At 45.9% G+C, this 16,869-nt stretch overlaps 2 protein-coding genes across 4 annotated transcripts in view; one reads left to right on the forward strand and one right to left on the reverse strand.

Moving 5' to 3' along the window:
• Positions 1-220: 220 nt before the first annotated feature.
• On the forward strand, positions 221-8,970 carry UTS2B (urotensin 2B). Its single transcript, XM_050902842.1, has 5 exons — positions 221-374; positions 2,618-2,719; positions 5,703-5,740; positions 7,114-7,207; positions 8,945-8,970. The coding sequence occupies exons 1-5, from the start codon at positions 221-223 to the stop codon at positions 8,968-8,970; spliced, it is 414 nt and encodes a 137-aa protein (XP_050758799.1).
• Positions 8,971-11,306: 2,336 nt separating this feature from the next.
• OSTN (osteocrin) overlaps positions 11,307-16,869 on the reverse strand; it is a 109,892-nt gene continuing 104,329 nt past the window's right edge. For all 3 annotated transcript variants that reach the window (XM_050902491.1, XM_050902490.1, XM_050902492.1), the window contains 2 exons: positions 14,398-14,477; positions 11,307-14,076 (listed from right to left, as the gene is read on the reverse strand). In XM_050902491.1, coding sequence (XP_050758448.1) covers positions 14,054-14,076; positions 14,398-14,477 — 103 coding nt within the window. In that variant the 3' untranslated portion in view covers positions 11,307-14,053. The remainder of the gene's footprint in view (positions 14,077-14,397; positions 14,478-16,869) is intronic.

Here is a 16,869-nt window from a genome sequence, read left to right on the forward strand (position 1 = left end):
TGAGATATATTGAACAGGTTCCATCTGACATCTGTTACTGGGTTGTTCTGTCCACTCCCAAAGGAGTGAATCATATTGACAGGTTGAATTATATCTCAAGAGATATTTTTCTCCCCTCCTCCAAAGGCCATTTGCAATCACAGCACATCCACTGCCTCTTAAAAGTGAGCTCATCTGGCACTGGGTTGCATTGAAGTCCTCCACCGTGCCTGAAGGAAGAATGCTTTTGGGTGGTGGGAACGTGGAGAAGATGTGGTCTGTCCAGCTGTTCCTTGGAGTGCTAACCATCTTGACCATGACTCTGTACGTCCCATTTACACATGGAGAGCCTTTTTTACTACAAGGTAAGCTGGAATACAGACTAGATGACACAGGTAGGTGGTTATCTTTTTGCTTTGCTTTGCTGCTTGTCATGGCCAATGCAACACTCGCTTATCTGTGAACGAAAATAAAATGAACCTTGAGCTATACTAAACAATCAATTAACATGGGTGCTACCCAGAAACTTGTTGATATTAGCATGAGCTAAAGCTGTCCTTCTGGTCTGCAGCTGGTCGTATGACACATTCTGCTAATCAGTAAAAATATCAGATTTGGTGAAATCTGGTAAGGGTAGCTCTTTCTCTCCCAAAAGAAAATTTCCAAAGAAAAACATTAAAATATCAGAGATTAGCAATTCCAGTATGTACCATATGAGATTTGACAGCTCATAAATGTCAGTAGTAGGGTGCTGCTGAACTTTTTTTATTCACAAAACTTCTTTTTATATGTTCTTCTCCCATAATTTAAATTAATCTTAGCTTGAACTTATTCTGCAGGGAAATGTCAATCATTAATCTTCTTTCTTAAAGAGACTTGGCAGTGGAAAAAAAAAAGAGCAGCTAAATATAGACTTGAAAATAACATTGCTTTTCAAATTATTTTTCCTCTTATATCACCTATTTATTTTTGTAATGACAACCAAAACATTCCTGAGGCCACTCTGTCTAAATACTGCTTCTATTTAGTTTTTACTAGAGTGTTTATAGGGTTTTTTTCTGTAGCAAATCCCCCAAATGACTAAAAGTAGCTATTTTAAAATCATAACTGTCTTTCAGACTTAGGAATGAGGTTTATAGCACTCCACACTAACTGCAAGTTTTACGCAGCATGTAGCTCTGCTAACTCCCTCGGGTTTATTTCTAGAGATCACAATCAGGACCAGCGGCTTCAGCCACAGCGTGAGGCAGGGTTGAGTCTGGCCAAATACTTGGAGCATCACTTTGGCCAGGGCTTCTCTGCTTCTGCAGATTTATGTGGCTTTAGCTAATGGAGCTGATTCCCACATACTCTTGAGCATCCTTAAGGCTCATCTGGTACAATGTTTTGTCTCGTGTATCAAAAATAATTGCATTCATCCCATCACAGCTATGTACGGGTGATGGCTATATGAGACCATTTTCTCCTTTCTCACCTCCCTGAAGGGAGTGAGCGGAAGTCCTAAAGATCCCGGAAGAAGAGAAAATAAACCTTTCTGCATAATTTCTTAGTATTTCCCATGGATTCTGTAGGCATATTCTAGGGCTTTGTAGGGTCTGGGTGTGGGGCAGGGGTTTTTAGACCAAGGATTTTGGGGAATGGCCATTCTCCCTGTAAAGTCTGGCTCCCATTCTATCATTCTCAAAAATTAATGCAACATTCAAGTTTCAGATGATTCTGGAAATCTGTTCAGCAGAGCTGGGAGGGTCTCAGAGCCTTCAGGGCTCTGATTAGTCCCATCTCCTGTGTCCGCTGGTTTCTTCTGAACCCTTGCCCTTCACAACCATTCATTTGAGGGCATAGCCACAACCACTAAAGCAAAACCACTGAGAAAGCTCCTTAAAGGGGCCTCATAGAGAGGTCCAAATTGCTTTAGGACAGCAGCTTGGGGAGGTTTTTCCTGGAAAACAGAAAAATCCTGCGTGGCCTACAGCTACTGTAAGAGGCTTCCTTGGGGATAAAGAGGCTTGCTTTAAACTCCTCCACCCTTTGGCTCTGTTCAGGAAGAATCCTTTAATACCACTGGCAATCAGATAGAGCAGCCCCAAGGCTGAGTGAGCGCAAGAATAGACTGCGGGGTTGCAGGGCTTTTCAGCTGTGGTACCCACACGTCAGCCCTCATGAGGAGCAAGTTCCCACCTCTATTGGCCCTGCGAAGGTGGATGATGTGAGTGGGGGGAACACCTGCCGTTTTGAGAAGAGAGGATCTTGTGGGTTGCTGTCTGGCTTTGCAGAGGCATCTGCTACATCCGCCTTGCAGAAGAGGTCGGGACTGTCTAAATCAATGTGATGTCTCCGGCTCTCTGCAGCCAGCCATGCTGATGAGGCTGCAGTGAGACTGGCCAGCAGCCCGGAGCTGGCAGGGAGGGCTCCCCCATCCTCCACCCTTTCACTGCACAGCCCTCACTGCCTGAACATTTTATTCTGTGCTCACACATCTTCCTCTTCCCCCGAGCTCCTTCCACCCTGATGAAGTGCTGACAGGAGACATTTTTCTTCCACTTCTTAGCCTTCTTAATTTTTGTTTTAATTTTGGGGGCTGGAGGGTCCATCCTTTTTGTCATTAGAGATGGAGAAAGGTATGTTTTATGTGCTGCAGAGAACCGAGCGCTTCCGGAGAGAGAAGACACAAATCATGAGGACACACTGCTGACTCTGCTTCTTAATAAGAAACTTGCATGGCGGAGACCAGAAAATATTGGTAAGTGAAGGGGATGGGAGATCTCAGCTTCTTGAACCTATGTTTGCATGAATGCAAGGAACCTGCTCCTCAGGTTCCTCAGAAATACCAACTGCTCAGAAAGTAGAAGCACCCAGTATGGTGCCTACATGTAATTAATGTCAGATGTTCTCCGTCACGGGGCTCCTGGACCTGCTTTTGCAATGTGATGTAAAGCTGCCCAAAACCACGCACCCTAGATCCTCAGACACTCAACACTGAGCTGGCAAGGGAGCATGTGTGTGTACAGAAGTAATAACAAGAAGAGATGCTGCTGAGTCCCTGTGCCCTGCTGTCCCTGAGACGTTGTGTACTATGCCTGGGGTATGAGCCAGCCTTGGGAGTCACCTCTCCACCCACACCCCATACAGCCTCATGTGCTTTTGAGAGACAGCTCAGTGTCTTGCTGGCATGCTAAAACCAGCAGCATCTCGTGAGTGCATGGGGCAGTGGGGCAGCGTCAAGATTTTGCAGAAAGCATATGGCTGAGATCCCTTGGGGTCAGGTGTAGGTTGGGACAAGGGTAGCTCCTGTCCGAGCCTAAGCCCCTGCTACTGCTGGAAGAGGTTGAGACAACGGGCCCTTCCCACGCAGTGGAGAGGCCAAAGGTGGGCCACGTGGAGGCTTGTCTTGTCTGTGCTCTGTGAACAGACATCAAATTTAAAGCCATCTGCGTGTGGCTAAACTCACACCCACTGAAGAGAAACTTGGGCTTTCCATGACACTACGCACAGCGATCACAAGCACCATATGGATTACAGGGGTCAGCTATTCCCACGGCCACCACAGCCAGGGGAGGGTTTGGGCTCAAAGTGTTGGTCTCAGAGCAGGAAGCCGCCCTTCCCTGTGAAAACAGCTGAGAACGGGGCCCAGCAAAAATTTTGTTATGAAAATCCATTCATCAAAATCACTCAGTGCTCTTCCCCATCCCCTTGTTAATGCAGTGAGGCAGTGGTTAAACAATCCTGGGACAAATAAATAAACACAAATAAATCAAGTCCTTATACTAACAATGGCATTCTTCTTGCAAAGGGGATGCATTCAAGAAATAACATTTTTATGATTGGTTTATGGATTATTGCACTTATTACTCCTAGAGGAAAGGCTGCATTTTATGCCAGACAATTGAATATAATGAATCTCTGAGCACAGCCCAGACAGAGGATTTACAGCAGGCAGTTTCTCAAGGCTTCATCCATAAATTAACTTCCTTCCCCCTGCCTGAGATAATCTGTTCCAAATTTCGACCGCTGTTCATTTTCTATTCATAGCAGTCATTGGCCAAGCTTATGGTTTGCGGAAAGTCGAGCCAAAATAGGCACTTGGAACTCTGAAAGAGGTAAAAATGTGTAGAATAATAATAATAATAATAATAATAATAATAATCTCTTAAGTGGCACTTTTGACTTGCAGATATGCAGGCCTGGCTGTCTCTACCTTATGGATATGTAAAGACACACTTAAGAGGAATCTGCCTGAGGTCATTGCTGGCAGTGCCAGGAACAGAGCCCCCACCTCCTGACTCCCAGCTCATCCCCATCCCCAGACTGTCTCTCAAACTGAGCCCTGATGTAATGGATTTGCTTAGGAACCACTGCTTTTTCTGTTGGATGAATATCTGTCAGAAAATATTCAGGACTTTTCAACTGAATTGTTTCCTTCGTGAAGAAGAAACTGAGAAGGCAGTCAGCTCTTTCTTGGCACCATCCTGCTCAGTTTCAAACATTTTAAAAAAAAGCTTAAGTCTGGCGATGTGTCTGTGTGCTGAAGTCTTATCTGAAATGAGGAGGAATTATCCTAAATCCCCTTGGAGATGCAGACCAACGCCTGCTGCCATGTTAGGAGCACACAAAGGAGGCAGCTCCAGGGCTGGTTTTTGGCTTCCTTGTGGGGCCCAGCAGAGACATTCTTTAGCTCTTTCCTTGCTCTTCTGCTTATTTTAGTGCATTTTTTCCCAAACTGGCACTTAAAACCAGCTGATCACTTTGCGTTCCCCTCCCAGGAGAACTGCTGTGGTCCCGTCACTCAGCTTTGACAGAGCTCATTTTGTCGTGGTGCTTTCCATTGTTTCAGCTATCTTATTAAAAAAATTAACTGTTTTTGACATGAGTGTGAGTCTGGAATAAGGTACCTCAGTCCTCAAGAGGAGTGAGACTGAAATCCCCCATCCCTTCCTGCAGCTTTCCCTATTGCTAGTCCAGGCCCTTTCGAATTCAGCTGGAGGTTTTAGATCCCGTTCATAGGCACCTAATTCTCCCTTTGTCCTGGATGGGATATGTCAGGGCAGTTCATTCATCCATCTGCATAGTTTTTTGACAGTCTAGTACAGTACTGCTCAGCCTTGAGATCTCTAAGTCTGATCTATGAAGCTGGTCCCCAGGTCCCTGTGCTCCCCTAACATTTAGAAGTGTGGAATCCATGCACTCACTGCTATGTTACTTTTCCTGTTGCTCCACTCTGCCAACCCTGATGTTTGCTGACTTATAAAGCAATAAGTTATGCTAGGCTAAATCTGTGTCTTCTGACTTCTGCCTGCATGGGTGATGTGAGGGTAAACAAGTCTTAAAGGAAGCAATGGGAGTTCATATAAAAGGCCAGGGACAGAAAAGCCAGTATTAAAGATTTGCTGTTATCAGGATAAAAATTAAAAAGCAGCAAAGAGGTTCACCTGAGCTGGTATCACACAGTATGTGACCTTGTTGGGCCAATTCCCCTAGAGCCTGGTGAACGATAAAGAAGCCTCCCTCGTAATGGAGAACTAGGGTTAAGTCCCATAGAGTTCAGCAGAGAAAGCCTGTTTTTCTGTCTCTGTTTCTGCTACCATAGATTTGGAGATCACTAACAGGAATTAAATGATAAGTAGGTCTTTTCTTGTCAACCCTTGAAGAGGTTAAATGAAGAAACTTTTTGATTTGAGCTTTGGGAAGCAATGCAGATACTGATGTTACTCTCTCCTTTCTTGCAGACTGGGAGCTGGCAAAGAAATTTGAAGAGCTTGAACAGGTGAGAGGAGCAAATGCACAGACACATATATGCATACTATTGTATGAACAGCTGAACAATTGTGCATACTGTCTTTATGCCCTATTCCTCTATCTTTGCATCCTGCTACTCTTCACTCTGCTGCTACCATGTAAGCATATATCGCACAAAGAGGAAAGCAGAACCTGGGCTAAATAGCTGCACAAGCTGGAAAAGACAAAACGAGAACAAGGCTATAGACTAGTGCAATAAAAGCTGAGGCAGCTCTTGCCTCTGCCACCAGTGAAAGGCCAGCAAAGGCCAAGCCAGGAAAAAAATAAATGCCAAAGGAAATCTCCATGGAAGAAAAGGGAGGAAGAAGAGGAGGTCATGCTGCCTTCCTAGGCATTTGTATCAGCTGGCTGCATTAGATAACGAGTTGAAGTTAGAGGGATAGCCACTGCACACCTCATCCAGAATGATTTTTGTCTCGGCTCTTTACTAGTAAGGGAGGCCCTACCCAGGGTCAGAGCCCTGCTGTGCAGAGCAGAGTGCACGCACACACACACAGACAGCAAGAGGAAGCCTCATCCTACACCCAGGAACAGGGAAAGGTGTGCAGCAACCTTGACATGGCTCCCACTGTGCCCCAAACCCCGCAAGCAATGGAAGCCCTTTTTCCTCTTTCTCAGGCCAGGTCCAGCGGTTCGTGTGGATCCTGGAGGTCCTGCTGGGTACCACTTGGCACTTTTCACTTCAGACTGAAAAATCACAGTGCAGCATGCCAGATGGGAGGCTGCCAGCTCCTATCCTAGCCCCTCGCTCCAGTGCTGAGGGACACTAAGCTCTGGCTTCCTGAGAGCAACACTGTCAGAGCAGAAGGCTAGATGATGGCCGTAGATGTTCCCAGTCTACTAGAAAAGAGTAGCTACAGATGGAGGAGAAATACCGTGGACTTTCCACATCATAACCAAGGGATGTTAGCAAGAACTGGGGGGAAGGGAAGGGAGGGACAACCCAGAGCAATGGAGAAGCGATGCTCTCTGCTGCAGTGGGTGGATGCCTGGAGACCTCCTGCCCCAGCACTGACTTGAATCTTAGTGGTGCAATATCCTTCTACACAGCCTCCTGTCCACAGGGGTTTGCACCCTGGGGTGGGATGGAAGAGCAGAGGGTGCCTACACTGCTGCCACCAAACAAGCAGCTTAATGGAGGAGGACATGAGGAGGTGTGAGTGCTCTGAAGGCAAACCCTTCTGGAACGGTCTTGCTCCAGAGAAGACCCTGTCCTCCTCAGTGATGCTGTCAGCCAGGCTGCCTGTACTTCCTGCCTCTAAGCCACCCTGTGCTTGCCAGCACGCTGTGGAGCTCCTCGTGATGGGGCATTTGTTTACTGCTGTGTTTGTTTTTAAACAGCTGGAGAAGTTGAAGGATCAGCTCTCAACTGAGGAAGGGTCAGAGGTGGCCTATGCCTTGGAAAGTCTCTCAGCATCCCAGCCCAAAAAACGCGGTAGGTCTTGGGTTAGAGCCCTGCAGCTATCCTGTCCAGCTCCAGGGCTTCCTTTCTGCAACAAAGACAGCGACAGTAAACATGCCCCAAATATGCTGAAAAACAGGTTGGCAGCTTTTCTAGCGGTTCTGGCCCTCTCTTGTTAATGGCTGGCTGGTTTAGCAGCTGGTGAGAAGGACTGTGTACCCAACCCCGCCTGCTGTCAGGGCAGATACACCAGGTCTGCACACCCAGGACCTCACTGGAGGTAGTCAGTGTTGCATCCCTCTTTTCACAGAGGAACATGGGGTTATATGAGCAATGAGTGCCTGTCCTGGAGGGGGCGAGTTCTGTACAAACACATCCCTGCAGTGCACCCATCACTTTGCTCTGGACACAAAGCTAGTGCTGAAGGCATAATGAGGCATGTGGACTGCATGCATTCCCCTCTGCCAAGGTCACTGCCTCCCTACAGAGAAAAAAGGAGCACTTGTTTGTGCTGTTGAACAGCAGCTAAAAAGGATGTGGAAATCAACCAGGAATGCAGGGAACTAAGATCTGGTAGGTCTCCCAGTTGGCCTCCAAGCTTTGCCTAGTCTGTATCTACTGACTTAAGAGCATATTGCACCAGTGCTCCTGCAAGGCTGGCCCTGACAAGTACATGGACAATGCCATTCACACTGGCTTCCAGTGGATTCCTCCACAAAGCAGTGGCAGCTGTAAACCAGAAGTCACTGATGACAGATCTGGCCTAAAAACAAAAGAGCTAGTTCTGCCTTACCCCACATGCTCTGTGCACGTGCAAGCTGACAACCTGCCAGACAGCCAAGAGAAAATCCTGTCGTGCAAGGCTTGCTTAAGTGCTTAAGTGATCCTTAGACAATCTGCAATTTATAAGCAACCCTGGAGGCTGTCATTAATTTGGCTAATCTAATTCATGCCCCCACCAGTCTGGAAGGTTCAAATGTAGATAAAACTACTTCCCTTGGCAGGTTTAAATCAGATTCTGCTAGAAATTAAAGCAGAGAATCTTTGCCTTCATCTAAAGTCCTTCCAGTCTGGGAGGAGCTCATGTCTCAGCATGAGCACTGCTGATTCAGTAGAAGCTTTCTCCCAAGATCCTGCTTTCAAAAACCAGGTAGAAATCTCTTCTCATACTTGACAATAGGAGACCCACACAGGATTCAAAGAACAGGGCATGCTGGTGATACAGCTATTTTTTCGAACACCAAAATGTGCATCCTTCCCTAATCTAGTCTTCTTAGAAGATCCCACAGAGATCAATGTTGTCTGGAGGACGGTTAGCAGCAGAGTGATAGAGTGCCTGGGTTTTAAAAAAAAAACTGTAAGGACCAGATCCGGTCTCTCCAAGTCAGTATCCTGCTCTTCCAGTCAGCTACAGGTGAAAAACCCTGCACACACCTCTAAGGCAGCAAAACTGCTGGCCAGTAGACAGGAAAGAAAAAGCTGATTCCTGATATTGCTGAAGTAGAGCAGAAGGAAAAGCAAACCCTTATAAATCTAGCAACACGGAAACAACTTTTAGACCTCTTATTTACACTATAAGCAGCTAAAAGAAACACGTTCTAAAAGTGAAGTCAAAGCTGGTTATTGAGATGTGCCCAGAAACCATGATGCTGGGCTTCACACCCCAACTCTCTCAAGACATGGGGCTTCTGAAATCCACTCCAGGGCTAGAGCGGGAAGCTGGAAAAAGCCCCTTGGATGCTAACATCTTTCTCTTGTATCCCTTCCCAGCCTGCTTTTGGAAATACTGCATCTGAAGGCTTGCCAGGACTGGAGCATGAAGATGAGCCCTTCCCCAAACTGCCTTGCTGGGTATAAATGTGTTAAGAGTTTGTTCTGTTCTCTCATCATGCTGCTACTCTGGATGCCACCTGCCATGACTGCGCCACAGCCAAGTCTAACAGGGACTGTGACAGGAGCTCGTAGCCCACTACCACTCTCCACTGTTCTTTCCTTCCAGGTTTAATCTACCGCGATCTTCTACTTGGAAGATGCTTCCCAACTTTCCTTGCTGTCCTGTGTGTGCCATTCAGTCTGCTGCCACTGTACACTCTTCCCATTCTCACCAGTTCCCCTGAGCTTGGGCCTCTGCCCACATCTGCAGACGTTGCTCACAGTGGTGTCTGGGTTTTCCGTCACCTCCTACGAGCAGGTCTGTGATGACCTAACACCCGCTGTTGGGACAGGAAGGCAGACTGGGTGTAATGTGAAGGGCCCAGGGCTGCCTGCCTCGGCTTGCTGAGCCAGAGCAGCTCCTCATCATGTCCTGTCAGCATACACAGTAGGTTTGGGGGAGGACAGGCACAGAAGTCTGGATCCTTTGGATATCATTCCAATAAAGATTTTCTGTTGCACAGAAGCACGTGCTGTTTTCTTTCTCACCCCCTGCAGAGGCCCAAGGGGCAGCACATTTCCCTTGATGTAGGCTCTTGTTACCTTAATGGTTCATGTGAAGTTTACAATGGAAAAAAGGCTCCCATTAAACACCTAGGTATAGCAACACTGGCCCGTTTTAACGTGCCTGAGGAAGAGGCCCTTCCTTTTGACCAGAATCAGGAATGAGAGTTGGGTCTTCCTCATGGATATATGTGGGCTGCTGTCCTCATAGGACTGGACCAGACCCACTGATTTCTACCTACTCACCCCAAAGAGATGTTCTGAGAAGAGATTTTTGCCTCATCTGGCTGGTCAGTGCAGATGCTAGCTGGCTTTTTCTACTGCAAAATTAAGTCTGCCGCTGTCCAAAAGGAAGAGATCACAATCCATCAGTGGTTCCTACATATATTCATCTTAAGTCACGTTATCCACGTTTCTTTGCAAAAACAAAGGACCATGTTCCCAAAGGTGTAAATTCAGAATAAATCCTGATGTTAACTTTGAGGTTTCCAATAGTGTAAACGAGAGCAGAACCTGGTAGCCACTGTGAATGTGTGGACTGATTTTGACTAGAATTGAACTGTCTCTCCAGCCCTGTTGAGCCATGCTATTTAACTGTTGCTTGCATACTACATATTCTTCAAAACTTTACCTCTCCCAAAGCTGTAATTACCGTGCTACATTCATTGCCTTGGGCCCTGGCAAGCAGCGCACGCTTACCACAGCAGTACCTTGTATGTACTTCGTTAACAGGAGATCTATTCATCCTATTACAGGCCAAAGCTGGCATCTATGGAATAAAACCAGCTTGATTATATCAGTGAGGTCTAACGACATGCAAAATACAGTTTGCTGTTAACATTAATTCTTTGTTATTTCCTTGGTAGTGATTCAGAACACATTTCCCATTTTCTGTTGCTTTTGTGCAAGTGAAAATGTATGTGGGAACATCCTTTCACATATCCTCGCAACAGCACCAAATCTAGGAAAAAAATATAGCCTATTGCCAAGAGAAGGGTCTCTCTTTCTTTAAGAGTTTGGTGCTCCAGCTGAAAGGGAGGTGTATTACAAGAGCTGCACTGAGTGCCCCAAGATGGTGTTCAGCTCAGATGCTTTCAGCTTGCAGGAAATCCCAGTGCAATGAAAGGCTGGAGCAGCAGGCTCCATCTGTTACCTGCTAGCTATAGCCATGCCTTCCTGACCCGGTGTGACAACTCATCAGCAAGTCAGGAAAAGGAATACAGTGTCTGTGGCTATTTAACAGCTTGCTCTGATCCTAGACACAGGAATTCCCTGGAGTGCAATGCACCATGCTGCTTAGCAGTGATTTTTAGCCCACATGGTGCGCTACATCCTATCAGTGCAGTTATTTAAGTGCTCATGGTACCCAAACTACCCCATTATTTCCACACAGGCACTATATGCTGCTGTGTCAGCTGCTTCTGCTGGAGTGATGAATAAGTGTTGAATGCAATTAATTTACTAATTCAAAGCAAAGGCAGTGATGCTCTCCCTAGGCTCACCCTCAACATGTCACTGTGGGGGTCCTGTCCTTTCTCCTAAACATGCAGAACAGAAACTCAACTCTTCCTTAGGTGCCACCTCCACATCGTGGTTGCTCACACCTTACCCATGCTTGGGCAGTCACTCTTGCTAAAGTTAATGACCCACAGGCAATAATTAAAGGGATTTCCCTTAGACATTCTAGTAGACCATGTTGATTTATTAGCAGAAAATCCTCACAGGCATCTGAATGGATTTGCAAACAGGCAGCACAGGGCAAATCTAGCGTGCAACGGATGCTGCAGTATATCCTCATTTCACATTTGTTGACCTCCATGCTATGCACAATGACTGAAGCTATCCCATATTGTCTACGAAAACAAATTGCGGTGTTCAGCCTTTCAGACATCATCATATTTTAAACAGCACCTGCCAATTTATGGATTTTAAAGAGTGCTTTTTGAGCCACAGGAGGTCTCAGTGTGCTCTGTGGTGGATGGGGCAGAGGAACAGAAAGGCTGTTGCTTTCTCCCAAGTAATCCACGCAGTGAGGTGGGAGCCAAGAGCAGGACTGAAGCTTCCATCTCCCAGTTCCAAGTAACACCACCACAGATACCTCTGTCCTGCTTTGCTTTCACATCACCCTTCAGACGGAGGGCATTTCTGCACACAATTTACAGGCTTTAAAACCTCTCTTTATTTGGAAGCCCAGGCTAATACCTGCCAACTGCTAAATACTTTTATGATCCAGCAGTGTCTTTGCAAAGCTGCTGTGTTAGCATTGGATTCCTCTGATCTGAGTCTTACAAAATATGTCACGCAATGACTCTGTCCATGCTGCTTTTGACAAGACAGCTGTATGAATGGTTAGGTCATCACTTCTATAATCTGCCAGTGCCCCATACATATGGCTACCTTGCAAGCAGATTATCTGCAGACTGTCTGGATGAGCTCAGTGCAAGAAGATAACTGTTTACTAAACCGCAGGGTGGGCTCAGGATAGGTGGTGGCAGTGCACTGCAGAGGACAGCATCTGGGCTTGTCTGGGACAGCATTTGCAGACTTCCTTCTAGCACGGACAGAAAATCTTGTCTCGAGTCAGCCAATCTACACGCACCCACTCAATCCAGCTCTCAGAGCCTTCACTTGCAAGCTTAAAGGCAGAAAATGAGCAGTGGGACCGGGGGAAAAGCAGGGAGCAAAAACCCAAGATGACCACATATGGCCTTACAACCCTTCTTTCTTTCTATGACTTTCAAGAGCTTGGTCTGGAAAGCATCTGTGGTGCTTCACCTCACACACAAGTACTGACAACTCAGCCACCGAAGGAGGAATGACCACCTAACTCGGCTAGAGAGTGCTCTGCTTGATGGGAACGGTGGGGGCACCTCTTGATGTGGTTCCCTCGTTCGTGCAGCTGCTCTCAGCAGCATTAGCCTATGTTGCAGATGTCAAGAAAAGCAAAGTTCCTTGCAAACTTTCTGTGGCTGGGCCAGTCCTGATCTCAGGGCAGGGCTGTAAGCAAGAAGGAAAATGGGAAAGGCCCCTGCTATGGCTGAGCACTGCCCCCTCTCAGACATGGATTGGATGCTACCTGCCCTTCTGAGTAGGAGCCTCATCTCCCACCATGGCGTGAACCAGGGAATTTGCCCCAAAGTCCCAATCCTCACAATAGCTTTAACTTCAAAGACTCATTGACTTCCCAACTCCTTTCCTGTAGCTGACTGAGAAGCTGACTGTATTTTTCCCCATTTTGCTAGATGATGGCCAGGTGCTTTGTGCCTCATATAAGATTAGGAAATTAACACGTAATTCCTGTCTCCAGCCTTACTCTCTGCCTAACACAGGGTGTTTGGCAAGAATAATTTTTTTTCTTAGTCCTGCATAATCCCTTTCTCAATGGATCTTCTTTTGCAATGCTAAGGATGATTTATACCCAAGAACAGCAATCCAAGGAATTTAGCTGACATGGACCAAAGTCCAAGAAGGAGTATGTGAGGTTTAGAAAACATCAGCTAGGAATCTGAGCATTGAGATGTCAGCAAACAGCTCTTTTCAACTATATTTTATAACCTGGAAAGAAGTGAAAAGCATGAAACAGGATTTAAGATAACCTGTTTTACTCTGAAATGAAGTGGAGAGGACATGTTTATGTTTTACCAGAGTGAGAAATACTTGCACTTTTAGAGTTCGATATCTGATTATGCCCCGTGCACACGTCAAGAGGCTAAAATAAAGCATATGATGCAGATGGCCTGGGAAGTAGATGACTTCATATTTGGACGCTATCCTATATTATGCATAGGAAGGAGTGAAATGTATTCATCAGCTTAGAGGAGGAAACTAGGAGTCACACCACATTTCAGGATCTGCCATACGATGAAAACATGTCTAAATATGGTGCAGAGATAAGAGAAAGACTACTAAAAACATCAAGACAAATACTAAGGTATTGTCACAGTTCTTATTAAGACTAGCTCCTAGTGAAATCAGTAGACATCTTCTCCCAAACAGCAGTTCAAATAAATTCTAGATTTGTCCCATAACTGTTAAATCCTCCCTTCATCTACCAAACAAACACCCTCTTGAAAGAAATGTGCAAAGCAAACTGTCTGCTTTTCATGGACTGCTGTTGGCATCTCTGGAAGTTTTATTTTCAGTCCAAAAAATCTAACAGTCCTTGCTAGGATAATGAGCTTCTGCAAGTTTAACAATTAAATGCCATGCAATTAAACTATATACATATCTTCTGTTCCCTCCTATCAGTGACACTGTGCACAACTGTGAGAGCATTCTGACCTGATGGATTAAATTTGTTATTATATGTAAATGCAACATTTGTAAAATGCAATGTGAAACAGATTTTGCAGGAGGTCAGTTCCTTGAGTGTTGTATCATTAATCAATGACAAAACTGCATCTGATGCATCTTCCGTATTTTTGTAATATTTCCAATACAGCATCAATCATTCAGAACAGAAGGACCTGTAGGCAGAAAAGCAGTAAACATTACATTTTCCAATATCAGAAATGCAAGGTGCGGACAAACACACTGTAAGGTGGTCTACAGGAGATGAAAATATTAGGCATACTTGTTTTCTCGTAGGGGGGTACTAAGTTGTAATTTAGGGCATTCAAGCTAAATTGACAGTCACAATCCACGTTATAAGAAGCCATCATTCCCCAAGCCGCTCTTTCCAAGCCTACTGGCATGACTTGAGCTCCTCCATGTAACTGAGAAGAGGTGGGGTTCTCCGAGCCTGCCCACACCCGGAGTACTTTGGCTTACTTGCAGGAACTGCTAACCCTTGGTGTTGCTGAGACGGCTCACTCCGATCCGGTCAAGAGGAAGTCCAAACCGTCTCTTAGGCAGCTCAACCACTTTCCTGCATGGGGAAAAAAAGCAAAGAAGGAGGGAAAGAATTGGGGAAAGACATCATAGGCGTAATCAAAATATTACTACATCTTTGATTCCTCCATTCACCCCACTAACAACTTACTGTTCAGACAGAACAGCTGTGCAGGAGCAGCCAAAGATGTGAGTGTTTAAAAATAAGATGCTTCACTTGTCTTACAAAAGAATAGGCAGGAGTTGCACCTGTTTTACAGACTGGCTGATGTTGATCCGCTAGCCCTGTTTTTATTTGGCAGCAAACGAATGACTTCACAGGTTAACTGCTATTCATAAAAGAAAGGAGATACACTGCATGTATAAAAGGTAATTGTTTCATGCATAGTATCATATACTTCAGGTGACCCATTAGCCTGGATCTTTGAAATCTCCAGGGCCAACTGGGGCTAAGATAAGCAAGGAGGTAGAAAGTATTGCACAGTAACAGAGGGGACAAGTCAGAGGGGCCCTAGCAGGATTTTTCTATGGGGTCTCCTGTAATGCACTGTTCTCAAAATTGTATAGTTGCAACCCTTTGATGAGATTGAAAATGGCAGTTTTTTGGTTTTGTTTTTTTCCTGCATATGGTACATTTCCTGATGATTTGATGAATGAGGGCATGAGGAAAGTGTGAAAGAAGTTCTATGCAGGAATATTTTATTATGGTTTTTTTAATATAAAAAAGTTTTCCTATTGTCTTGGTTTCGGCTGGTATAGTGTTATGTTTTGGATTTAGTATGAGCATAATGTTGATAACACACTGACGTTTTTAGTTGTTTCTAAATAGCGTTTATACCAAGTCAAGGATTTTTCAGCTTCTCATACCCAGCCAGCAAGAAGGCTGGAGGGGCACAAGAAGATGGGAGGGGACACAGCCAGGACAGCTGACCCAAACTGGCCAAAGGAATATTCCATACCATATGACATCATGCCCAGTATATAAACTGGGGGGAGTTGGCCAGGAGGGGGGAATCGCTGCTCGGGAACTAATTGGGCATCGGTCGGTGAGTGGTGAGCAATTGCATTGTGCATCACTTGTTTTGTATATTCTAACTCTTTTAGTATTATTATTGTCATTTTATTATTATTATTATTTTCTTCCTTTCTGTCCTATTAAACTGCCGTTATCTCAACCCACGAGTTTTTTTTTTTTTTGATTCTCTCCCCCATCCCACTGTGTGGGGCAAGTGAGCGAGCAGTTGCGTGGTGCTTAGTTGCCAGCTGGGGTTAAACCATCTTAATTCAGCATTTTTGAGCATTTTTTCCACCAGCAGAAGTTTCATTTTAATTAATTGTGGAAATGGTGAGATTTTCTGCAGCTGAGAATAACCTCAACTTTTGCCCTTGGAAATACTTGCCCGTGAAATGCAGGTCCAAGAGAAGCCCTGGAAGATGAACTCTTTTCTCTATCCGTCCTTGTCAAGGAACAGAAATAAAAAGAAATTTTGTTCTGTAAGTTGGCAAATGCAAAGTAACCAGCAGGAGAGCATGCTATGGTGCACTCGAGTCTAACTACGTGCTAGCACTGCCACGCTCACACAGCCTGTGGCTTTGGGGGTTCTGCACACCCTGCCCAGGACTATCTGTCTCATCTGAGCAGTCTCCTTTCCTCACACTTCTTGGGCATGGGCTGAAGCCCAAAGGCATCATTCCAGCATCAGCAGCCCATTTCACACTGCCTCTTTTCTAGCTACTTTTCAGACGAGGTCAAGAAACGGGAATTGACAGTGCATCACGTGTGTAGGGAGCACCACATCAGTCACACTGGAGCGGCTACAGAACATGGCAAATGAAGGGGAGCTGTTCGTACAGCCCTCACTGTCCCTTCCTCAAACACCTGCCTACCCAGCGCTGTTGCACTAAGCCACAGGGAAAGCAAGCCAAGGGCTGATCCTCAGTGTGTTGCCTCAAGGGCAGCGCACTTTTCCCCCCCGGTGTAGGCACAAGCTGGTGGGGGGCAGGTGGGAGACTTGGGCTGCTGGAGTCATGCTGAGCCTGACTTGATAAAAAGGGGAATTAATTTCCCAGATTGGATTATGGGGAGGGGAGTTCTGCGTCATGAGTTGTAACACCGTCATGCTCTGTAGTTAAACAGAGAAGGAAATTGTAAAGCGATGCCCACGGGAAAGGCTGAGCAGGCAGGCAGGCAGGGCGGCAGGCAGGCAGGCAGGGCGGCAGGCAGGCAGGCAGGCAGGCAGCGCAGCGGAGCTTCCCCTCTTGTGGCCATCCCGAGCCACAACAGGACAGCCACCGCTCCCTCCCCAGCCTCCCGCACCGTTTCCCTCTTCCAGACCAGACTGTGCCCATTTCAGCACTTACTAGGGACGATGTGATGTTTTCTATTTAAAGTGGCCTTTCCTAAAATTCCCGGAGTCTCTTTTTCTCCG

The sequence above is a fragment of the Gymnogyps californianus genome, chromosome 10 (genome assembly GCF_018139145.2).
Source record: "Gymnogyps californianus isolate 813 chromosome 10, ASM1813914v2, whole genome shotgun sequence".
In the NCBI taxonomy this organism is placed as follows: Eukaryota; Metazoa; Chordata; class Aves; order Accipitriformes; family Cathartidae; genus Gymnogyps; species Gymnogyps californianus.

Coding starts and splice junctions, on each gene's coding strand:
- UTS2B (XM_050902842.1), top strand. CDS start 221: ATGCTTTTGGGTGGTGGGAACGTGGAGAAGATGTGGTCTGTCCAGCTG. Junction 2,720..5,702: donor GCGGAGACCAGAAAATATTG/GTAAGTGAAGGG, acceptor CCTTTCTTGCAG/ACTGGGAGCTGGCAAAGAAA. Junction 7,208..8,944: donor ATCCCAGCCCAAAAAACGCG/GTAGGTCTTGGG, acceptor ATCCCTTCCCAG/CCTGCTTTTGGAAATACTGC.